The sequence below is a fragment of the Alosa pseudoharengus genome, unplaced genomic scaffold, assembly GCF_046254945.1.
Source record: "Alosa pseudoharengus isolate Yale_2024_CS ecotype anadromous, Long Island Sound unplaced genomic scaffold, YU_APseudo_1.1 YU_APseudo_1.1_scf_16, whole genome shotgun sequence".
In the NCBI taxonomy this organism is placed as follows: domain Eukaryota; kingdom Metazoa; phylum Chordata; class Actinopteri; order Clupeiformes; family Clupeidae; genus Alosa; species Alosa pseudoharengus.
Window position 1 is genome coordinate 39,353,521 of NW_027468630.1, and position 11,741 is coordinate 39,365,261.

An 11,741-nucleotide genomic window follows, 5' to 3' on the forward strand; every position below is an offset into this window, starting at 1 on the left:
CGTTTTCAGCGCTTTTACGGCTATCTCGGGATATTCTGCTTTGGTTTTGATCCAAAAACCCGCCAGAGAGGTTTCTTTATACACACTCTTAAGACCACCGTCATTTGCAATTTCGATCAACTGCTCTTCCTCCTGCGCTGACAAGTTAGGACTATTCGGGATATTGACAAATGGGTTGCGGACCCACTCATTGGTTTGCTGTGGATCTTTGGAGGATGGGAATTAACGCTCAAACTCATTTGAAAGCGCAACAAGGTGATCGCGCACCAGCTGCGAGAGAAAGGGCCCTGCCTCTCTCCCAAAACCCCCACTACTGTTTGGAACATATCAAGTACACCCCGGTCCACTCGTCGTCCCCACAAATCAAGCTTGGCTTTAAATGCAGCGACTTTATCTGCCAGTTTAAAGACAGTCGTCATTCTCCCCTGGAGTGACAGGTTGAGGTCATTAAGCAACCCGAATATGTCACACAGGTAACGAGTTTTGACACCCAGTCCTCATCACTAAAATGTGCAGCTAACGGCGACAAGATGCTTGTTTTTTGTTGCTCATTCTAGCAGTTTAGCTAACTTCGTGTGACAATACCGTTCGCCAAGAACTGATCAAGTGAAGTGAGCTGACCTGAGGCTGCGCAGCGCTGAAGGCAATACTGTATGTAAAAGTGTTGAAGGCGGGACAGACAGACGTAAGAAAATAGACCTTGCAAAATGCAAACATGCGTGCAATCAAACAACTGCATATAGGCCTATGCCATGTAAAAACGTGACATTATTGCGAATTAAATTTAGTTTAGTTTGCATGCATTTTTTTTTAAAACTCGTGTCGTAGGCTACGGCCCGGTTAGGAATGTCCTGCGGCCCGGTGGTTGGGGACCGCTGGTTTAAAGGCTTAAATTGTTTAACAGTGAAATATTGTAGTGAGGACTTTTATTTTGAAACAGAGGAAGCAGTTGAACAGGATGTGTAGTCTTAATAGGGCCAGTTTGTATGCTTAAAGCCTGAGACTGGCAGTTGATGCAGGTGGCCCGAACACCTGCCATAGGATTCTAATTGCTTAACGGCTCTATTGTGATGTCATCAGCCCATGTTAAGTCAATGGGGAAATTTTGATAGTTTTTAATTAATAGTTTAAAAAGTATAAAAGTTACAAAGTTGAAAAATACATTGCCCGGGTGTCCTAAGTAAGACCTACGTAACATAGTTTGAATAAAGTTTCTACGTTAAACGGTTGAAGCTGCATTAAATGCGTTAGAAGAAGAAGAAGAAGAAGAAGCCTAGGAAGAACAGTGCAGTGCATTTTCATGCACTGTAATAAGAAGAAGAAGAAGCCTAGGAAGAACAGTACAGTGCATTTTCATGCACTGTAATAAGAATCCTAGGAAGAACAGTATAGTGCATTTTCATGCACTATAATAAGAATAAAATGCCTAGGAAGAACAGTACAGTGCATTTTCATGCACTGTAATAAGAAATCGGATAACAGTAGATTGCATTTTCATGCACTCTTATAAATATAGCTGCAAGCAGCAATGCGGGGGCCTAGCAGTGCGCTAGAGCAGCAATGGCGTTGCCATGGCATGCGCAAGCACTCACAGCAAGAGGCCAAATTACACCAATGTCCTTGTGTATTCTCACAATCAGCTACCATGTCCCTCTACCAAGTTTGGACTTCATATACCAAAGTGTTGCTGCGATGTGAGCTCACTTTCTTTATTACTGCACCCCTAGAGGTCAAATGAGATCACTTTCCTTGCATGTCCTCACAATCATCTAATATGTCCCTGTACCAAGTTTGGACTTCATACAACGAAGCGTTGCTGAGATATGAACCCACTTCTTGTATTACAGCGCCCCCTATAGAGGCCAAATGATGCCAATTTCCTACTGTGTCCTCACAATGAGGTACCAAGTCCCTGTACCAAGTTTGGACTTCATAAATAAAAGCGTTGCTAAGATAGGAGCTCACTTCCTGTATTGCAGCGCCCCCTATAGAGGCCAAATGATTCCAATTTCCTAGTGCGTCATCATAATCAGGTAACAGGTCCTTATACCAAGTTTGGACTTTTTACACCGAAGCGTTGCTGAGATACAAGCTCACTTCCTGTATTACAGCACCCCCTATAGAGGCCACATGATGCCAATTTCGTAGTGCGTCCTCACAATCAGATACCAAGTCCCTGTACCAAGTTTGGACTTCATACATTAAAGCGTAGCCGAGATGTCAGCCCACTTCCTGTTAGGCGGCATCGTCGCCATGTGTGATTGGCTGTCACGGGCAAATAAACTTGAAATAAAAAAATCTGACAAGTATCGTTTGTGCGGCTCGGTCTGAAGATCATCTCCGCCAAGTTCTGTGAAATTCGGATGAAATTTGTAACCGCTGAAACTTTTCGTAGTCGATGAACTCGGTCCAAGGACATAGACGCTACCTCAATTGTGAAATCAGACAATAGAGTCAAGGATCACGCGCATGAACGCATGTCCAGCATTGAACTGGTGGTGGCGCTAGAGTGTTCAATGTATATGCATTAAAAAATGCTGTGAGTGATTGGGACAGTGTCCTGACTAATGGTATCGAGTTTTGTTATGTTAACTCAAAGCGTCACAGAGATGTTAGTCCACTTCCTGTTTGGCGGCTTCATCACCATATGTGATTGGCTGTCACGGGCAAACAAAAATGAAATTGAAAAATCTGACAAGTATCCTTTGTGCGGCTCGGGCAGAAGATCATCTCCGCCAAGTTCTGTGAAAATCGGATGAAATTTGTAATCGCTGAAACTTTTCGTAGAATTTGGACTAAATTCAATATGGCGGAGGTCCAATATGGCGGAAAGTGACGTAATAGGAGTCATTGAACTTAGGTCAGTCCAGGGATTCCAACAGTGCCTGATTTGTGAAAATCGGACGCACCATTCAATGGTCACATGCGTGAATGCAATTGGGAGCGTACCTATGTTCCCCGGGTCCTATGTTCCCCGCTATTTGTATGGGACCGGGGAACATAGGACCCTTTTTGTAGAAAAGGGTCCTATGTTCCCCGCCTTGTATCTGACCACGGAAATTGCATGGGATATGCTTGCGAGTGCACATTTCCTGCACAAACGGTAGCAAAGTGTATTTTTCTGTCAATGTTGCTTGCCGTAGCACACCAGGTAGACCTACACATACGCGCACGGTGCAATATTGACACAAGCCAGAAGGGCGATTTTCCTAACTTCCACATTGAGTATAGCGGAGTAAAAGAATAGATGAAGAACATTTTTTATAACATAGGCCTACAATGGTTTTACTTGTGTAGTGCTTCTTAACTGAATATAACGAGTTCAAAGTTAACATTCTAGGTAACTTCGCATTGTCCGCTTCAGCACTAAATTGAGGACAGCAACACACACGAGCTGCACCTCTCACAGAAGAAACGCGCTACAACTACATGCCTTTTTAAGTTGATATTTAATTGGTTTGTTTTGTTCATTTTTCCGTTCGCTGGCACGCTGCAGGGGGGACTGCGCGTTGCTCCGAAGCCCCTTTGGTCTGACTCGTCAATAATCCAAAAATGTCCCTTTGGGTCTACAGCCCAGTATAGTTTGATATTTCTTTGTTCCATTAAAATTAATCCCATTCTTCCGACAGCTCAACCAAAGGCTATTTTAGATCACCTCCTTCACCTCTTGTATACAGTAAGAATCAACAATGACATGCCAAGTGCAAAGACAATGACAAGCTTGGGACTGAAGCCATGCAGACTCGGCTAGATTTAAACCAGTGTTTCTCAAACTTTTTTTCTGGGGACCCACTTTTTAAAAATGACAGACTATCGCGACCCAACTCATGACTGTGGTAGTTAACAAACTAGATCAGTGGTTCTCAAACTTTCTTTCATTCCCCACTTTGAGGGGGCATTCTTGAGCCCCACACGCGCGACAGCACTTTACCTCGGGAAAGCCACCTTGCCTCGCTGTGAAACAGTACAGCCTTTTGGTCAGCTATCATCTCTTCGCAAAGTGTGGAGAATAGACGCACTTTTAAGGGCCGGGTTTTGATGGAATTCACCACTCTCACAACAACGTTCAAAATCTCATGTAGGTCGGGACTAACTAAGCTGCCTTGACACGAGCGCTTCCCTGTGAATAACACAGTGCGTCCATTGCGCATCGGGTGCTACCTGGGCCCAGGCTACAGATAAAAAAAGAAATAAAAAAAACTCCTGTTTTTCACGTCAGTTCGCGCCCCACCTGGCATGTCTCCGTGACCCACAGTTTGAGAAACGCTGATTTAAACACAGCAGGCCGTTGCAGCAAGACAGTGAGCCAATCCTAATATCATAGGAAAACAGGTGGGGCTGTGTTATTAGGCTGATTGCCACTGACACCAGCTACTGTTACATACAACACTTAAGTGTCTCAATTAAATCAATTAAACGTGACTATATCGCACTGGGCTCCGCACTGCGCCTCTGTGCAAAGAACTTCAGTTCGCGGCGCCCCCTCTCCTTCCCTCATCACAAACAAAGTGTGGGCACGGAGCAGCAACAACAACCCGCGCCTTGCCGTGCGGCTGCAGTCTACTTGGAAGCAGCGGGGAACATAGGACCCGGGGAACATAGGGATGACCCCATGCAATCCAGGTTCGACCCATTGGTGGCGCTACAGTGTTGGGCATAGAGTTCTGTAAATTGGTAAGAGTGATCATGGGACAGTGCTGAATCAGTGTGCCAAATTTCATAACTTTAGACCCAGCGGTTCAATTTTCGGCCAGATTTTGACCTCTTGGTGGCGCTAGATGGCTGGGTTTAGAGGTCTGTAAATGAGTGTGAATGGTCAGTGGAGTGTCCCGAAACTTTCTGCCAAAAAATCTGCACTTTTTAGCCACGCGTTCTATGGGCTGCCATAGACTCCAATGGCAGATGTGTAATAATAATAATAGGAAAAGCTAGTAACTCAATGGGTGCCTTCGCAGCTTCGCTGCTTGGCCCCCAATAATAGGAAAAACTAGTAAAACAATGGGTGCCTTCGCAGCTTCGCTGCTAGGCCCCCAATTATTATTATTATTATAATAATAAGCTTTATTTGTATAGCACCTTTCATGCAGTGCTTTACATTTGGAGCATGTAACACAATAATAGAGTCAGTGGCCTGTGGCCTCTCTCTTTTGGGAAGGAAAAAAGTGGCTATGGGATGAAGTTTGGGACTTTTGACACACTAACTTTAAAGTGTTACTTCTTTTCCTTATCCAAAGAGAGAGGAAACGGTAACACTTTATTTTAAAGTGTCGCTGTTACAGTGTACCTACCTAATTAGGTACAGTGGTACAACCTGTGTAACAACATGTACTATCAGGTACTATCATTGTACTTGCATTATGTATTTGTGGGTACCTACATATAGTTGTTACATTGTAATACTGAGTGCTTTTACAAAACTTTGACAATTTGCCTAAATTTTCATCAGAGGCAGAGAGCTGACCTGAGACCTGCTGGATGGGGTAAATCTGGTCATGATAGATTTGATATACAAACCATTCTTAGCTCCAGTCAAGGCCTCATTGTCTTCAGTGTACATGTAACAGCTGTGCTGCTACAACCTTGTTACTCTTTGATACAGTGGAATAAACCTATTAAGTGTACCAGTTAATTACTTACATGTATGTTGTGTCATTGGTGTCTTGGAACATGTCTGCCATTACCCTACGTAGCACATGTATCAACTGTGTTGGTACACATGTATTACTCTTTGATACAGTGGCACAAACCCATTAAAATGAAGTGTACCAGTTAAGTACTTACATGTACAGTACATATTGTGTTGTGTCATTGGTGTCTTGGTACATGTCTGCCATTACCCTACATACTGTAGTACATGTATCAACTGTGTTGGTACACATTTATTACTCTTTGATACAGTGGAACAAATCCATTAAAATAAAGTGTACCAGATAAGTATACATCCATATTACATGTATGTCCTCATTCTCAAGTCTTGAAATGTGCTACTACAGGTAGGCATAAACAGACCAACTGTGTTACTTCATGAAATAATAAGTCATGTAATAAGTGTGTACCAACACAGTTGATACATGTGCTACGTAGGGTAATGGCAGACATGTTCCAAGACACCAATGACACAACATACATGATGCATGTAATATGTAATTGTAAGTACTTAACAGAACACTTCATTTTAATGGGTTTATGCCACTGTATCAACGAGCAATAAGTGTGTACCAACACAGTTGATATATGTACTATGTAGTGAATTAGTAGACCTGTTCTAAGACATCGAATACACAACATACATGTCATATGTACATGTAAGTAATTAACTGGTACACTTAATTGGTTTATTCCACTGTATCAAAGAGTAACAAGGTTGTAGCAGCACAGCTGTTACATGTACATTGAAGACAATAAGGCCTTGACTGGAGCTAAGAATGGTTTGTATATCAAATCTATCATGACCAGATTTACCCTATCCAGCAGGTCTCAGGTCAGCTCTTTGCCTCTGAAAATTTAGGCAAATTGGCAAAGTTTTGTAAAAGCACTCAGTATCACAATGTAACAACTATATGTAGGTACCCACAAATACAACATGCAAGTACAATGATAGTACCAATAGTACATGTTGTTACACAGGTTGTACCACTGTACCTAATTAGGTTGGTACACTGTAACAGCGACACATTAAAATAAAGTGTTACCGAGGAAACTTTGGCAAAGCATTGTATCAAGCACTTCTTATAACATGTGTACTGATGATCTATACGTACACACAAATACATTATGTATGGACAACATAAGTATGTATAAGTATGTATAAGTATGTATAAGTATAAGTAAATATGTGATATAACATATTGTTACATAGGTTGTTACACTGTACATTATGTAGAAAGACCGGAACAAGGACCACTTAAAATAAAGTGTTACCGCGCATTTTAGCAATGTGGTAAAACATACAAAGTGCCTGTGCTTGTTTGGAACATGTTGATGTTAGGTACATTTCATCAACATGTTATAAACTCCTGTGTCGCCTTTCAAAGTACTCAGCAGGTTTGTCTTTGACAGTAGGGTGCTTTGTTTCCATGTGGTGTTTTAGTTTTGATGGTTTCATGCTCTCATGTGCCAGCAATTCACTGCACACCAAACTGGGGTTTCTGTCCATTGTTGGATAAACACACCCAGCACGGTCCCGACACACCAGTTAAGAAACACTGTGCTAAATACTATTAAGACTTTGCCTGGAATCATGCTCCACGGATAGATAAAATGAAAATTGAGGTTTTTGGCAAGGTGGGCAGTGGTCAGTGATCCAAAACAAATGTCAAAATCAACACAAACAATGTTTTACTGAACACAAAATCAAACTTCTGCCATAATCGTTGCAGTCTTTAGGTATAAATGCAGCTTCAATCCTTATTCCAATAAAAAGCATGTGGGATGTACTTCCAGGCACCGATCTTGTAGAGTGGACCTGTAAAGTCACCTGGAAAGTCCATCCTGAAGGTTCTGTATGATAATTAGATAACACATTGAATGAGATAGTTATCAGAGGCTTTCCCCCATACCGATTTTAGTGTTTCTCACACCTCGATTTCTTCCTGCCCCCAGGTTGTCTGAATTCCAGAGCAGGAACAATAAGAACACACCATTTGGTACACGATTGTGCATCATATCACTCAAAGGAATTTCAGGAAGGAATTCAAAGGAGGAAATCTTACATATGGTTCACTTGTACTGTGCCAGAGCACGATTGTCCTTCTTCTCCTCTCCCCCACTGACCTGCACTCACACTGCACTTATCAATCTGTGCCAGAGCACAGTTGAGACGAAGCACTTTAGAGTCTTTTATTACCATGCAACCTTGCATGTGAGCAGTTAACAAAGCAGTTATGTTTATTACGTCATAATTCACTTACTAGATGCGTACCGAGCCCAAATGAACCGAGTCCACCTCTTCAAGCGGGACGAGTACAGTAAGGAGCGAACACACTAGTCAAATGAACTGGACTTTAGGGGTCAAACGTAATTGGGCATGGTATGGATGGCATAGTGTGAGTGCGTCCTAAGATAAATCACCAAAGCCTGATTTTTATACCTCTTTTTACTCAACTTTACCATGCCAATAATTGTACAGGGTGCTGAATGTGTAGTATGCATTTTGCATGGTTGTGTATTTAAATAAATATGTGTTGTGGATTAAATGTGAAGTATTTTGTCTCTCCTCAATCCCACAGAGAGCATGTCCAGGAACCCACAGAGAACCAGCTGATGGCCACGCTTCAGCAGCACCCTCATTTACATCTTACTTTGTGATATAACATACTATTCATTGAGATTGGCATTCTGAAGTTATTTCAACTGGTCCCTATCAATTAGCTTTGTGGAGCTACTCAGGGTAGAGGTGCCAGTGCAAAATCTGAATCTGGATAATGGATATGCATGTCAGATAACAGAACCCACAACCCAATAGTCTGATACAAAACAGTTTGAGTTATTTGTGTGACATTGGGGCATTTGTATTAATGGGTGCTTTGTGTAGACCCTTATAAATCTTATGAGTCTGGTGATATGAATTGACATGATATATATATTTACTCTTTAGAAAGTTTTAAACAAATTTTTAAATGTCTTTTGTTTTGCTGAGGGTGTCATACATTTATTTCAAAAATCAACGTTTATGTACCAAATAAACTGAATTGCATTTTATATAACCAAATGCATATTTTTTTCATTATGCATTATTATTTTGCTTTACTGATATCATGGAACTATTGTTACTTCAGCAGAGAGAGTAGACCATTGGAGAAACTTGAAAATGTTGCAGGTGATGTACACAGCTTATTTAAATAAAAAAGAAAGGGCCAATGATACCTGATATTTGCAAAATATGTGCCATTTAAATGTAATTTCATAAATAATTGTTTAATTATGAATTTTAAGTAATATCAATCAAACTGAAGTTTTTTTATTAGATTTATTTGTACTTAAAGGTGCTCTAAGCGATGCCACACGTTTTTTAGGCTAAAACATTTTATGTCACTTACTGCAAACATCACCTAACCAACCGCTAGCTGTCTGTGTCCTGAATACACTGTAAAAAAACGCGATCTCTGTGGACAGCCCAGACTCCAAAAACGGCAACAAAAACAATCTGGGCAAACCTAGCCCACAGTGGTGGGTAGAGTACTGAAAATCTATACTCAAGTACAAGTATATTTACTTCCTTCAAAATCTACTTGAGTAAAAGTAAATATTCCAATTGGACAAACCTACTCGAGTAAAAGTAAAAAAGTACTTCTTTATGAAACTACTCAAATTACAAGTTACTTTTCATTTTTGTATTGATGTGCTTGGATCAGTGAAAATGACATAACAGGCCCTATTTTGGTGTTCTAAAACACATGGTCACTTGCGGATAGCTTAAATACATTTAGGGGTTTGTCCAGTCCACACTCGGGGTGGTTTTTTTATCTAACGTCAGGCGCCTGGTGCAAAAACCAGGCACCTGGTGCTTAAACCAATCAAAATGACACCTGTCATTCCCTTTAGAAGCAAGCACTGCAACTTCAAACAGCGCATCTGTATTTTGATAGTCAGTGGCGCATTTGAAGGAATCAAATTGAAACACAACTACCAAAGGAGGGAGAGAGAGAGAGAGAGAGAGAGAGAGAGAGAGAGAGAGAGAGAGGAGAAGAATGGTAGAGGGAGATGATAGCTGGAACAAGTTACCAACTATTACATTTTGGTTAAGCAATCTACAAAATCCCATACAATAATTGCTGCATATAATCAGTTGTCAACCCTTCCTGAAGCATACATTCTACTAGTTATACCATGCAGGGTCTCCAACCTTTTTGGGATTGAGGGCTACCTGAAGGATCCAAAATCATAGGGCTACTCATTTGAGACAAACAGACCCTCACTTCTTTTTTGCGAGGGTGATCCTCCTAAATAATAGACCTATGTGATTTTTACATTGAAGTTATCAATATTATGTAGGCCTATGAGCCTTTATATATTAAGCAACTGTATTTTTATCTGATTCTTCAATACATCAATATCAATATGCAACACTGACCGTTTTTGTTCAGTTAGTTCAATTCAAAGTTTCCATGAGGAATCCGATCTAATTTTTTAAACGAAAAAAGCCATCTTTAATGCAATTAATAATGTAGATTACAAATAGCATGCCCACCATTCATAATTCAGAGGTTGTTTAAGTTCTGATTTCAGTGAACAATTCGGTTGTAACATTTCAATAGCAATCACCAACACCAGACTAACATATGAAGACGCCTTATTGCGCATCTGAAATCTCTCCATGATCTGACAGTCCTATTGGTATGCATGCCACAAGATTTTCAACGCTATTGCTACACCAGTAGGCTACGGAGGAGAAAGGGCCCGTGACCTAAAGCAATTGTTTTACAGTCCTTGAACAATCATGCACGAACCGTACGGACACGGAATAGCCACAGAACTTTTGCAGAGATATGCTTGCATTGGCTACACCAGATGAACAAGCTAATATAGCCAATATTACAGATGTATGGTCTACAATTAAATATCTATTTAAAAATACACAATGGAGGATGTTTTAGAGCGTGATCTGCAGGCGACTCATTGGGCACCGATTTTGGAGACCCCTGAGTTATGTCAAGAAATAGCCTTTGTTTCAGTCGAATACAGCTAGGACTAGCTCGCTAAGTAGCACTATGAGAACCACTGATAGAAAACAATGCAATTTACCTCAACATTTTGAAGGCTGATATTGTTATGCTTAGGCTGACACATTCCTTTCATTATACGGTTGTCTCCCTTCCTTCGCATGGGACGGAACAGTGTTGCAGATGTGGCCAGACGTTGACCATGGGAGTGGGGGCTGCTTTTGGTAGTAGGCTACTAACGTTCATCTCTGCATCCATGGCGTTTCTAGTCCTCAGTACCAATGGCCGACTCGTCTTCTCTGCTGTGTAATCGCAACAATGTTGCAACCTAGGGAGGGCACGTTGCTAACGTGTATGCTTGTATTCCAGTCAACGATATGTGTAGCCTACTTCTATCGAAATACTCATTTTAATGAAGGCCCAATGGGAAATGTAATTGAGTAAAGAGTACAATTCTAGTTCAAATATTTACTCGAGTAAGAGTAAAATTACAGCCGTAAAAAAGGAATGTGGAAAGTATTCGTTACCCGAAAAAAGTACTTTTTTACTCATTTGCGTTACTTGTAACGCATTACTACCCACCACTGCTAGCCCATAAGAACATAACAAACTGTTCCAGCAAATGACAGATGAGATGCGCGTTTAGGAGAGTTTCAATTGCACAGGGGCAGTACGGGAGGGAGGGGGAGGAAGTAGCAAGCTAGCTCTCTGTTTTGTTTGAAAGTCAACAGAAGTGACGTTACCCAGCATCGCTTAGAGCACCTTTAATTTAAACCAACAAAATTCAGTTTGACTGATATTACCTGGAATATACATTAAATATTTGTTTTTTGCAAATTATCTCTTCTTGTGATGTTTTAAATTATTTTGATGTCGAGAACCCAATTTTTGAAGGAAAGGCAAAATCCAAGTAAAAGTATCAAAACAGAACATAAATATGCTGCCCAGAAACCTTGTGAATAGTTCAGATTTTTTTTTTACTACACTAACAAGGTTAAAATATAGACTTTGCCTACAGCATCTCCTTAACAGTAATGTTAGCAAAATAATAGCATTAATCTGACAAAGGAAAATGAATTT

At 40.8% G+C, this 11,741-nt stretch overlaps 1 protein-coding gene across 4 annotated transcripts in view; it reads left to right on the plus strand.

Moving 5' to 3' along the window:
• LOC143126036 (two pore channel protein 2-like) overlaps positions 1-11,498 on the plus strand; it is a 227,563-nt gene extending 216,065 nt beyond the window's left edge. For 3 of the 4 annotated variants that reach the window (XM_076287963.1, XM_076287962.1, XM_076287965.1), the window contains one exon: positions 8,229-11,498. In XM_076287963.1, coding sequence (XP_076144078.1) covers positions 8,229-8,307 — 79 coding nt within the window. In that variant the 3' untranslated portion in view covers positions 8,308-11,498. Of the gene's footprint in view, positions 1-7,443; positions 8,200-8,228 lie in introns of those variants that run through there. The other variant, XM_076287964.1, reaches the window with a different exon arrangement.
• The last annotated feature ends 243 nt before the right edge of the window (positions 11,499-11,741 follow it).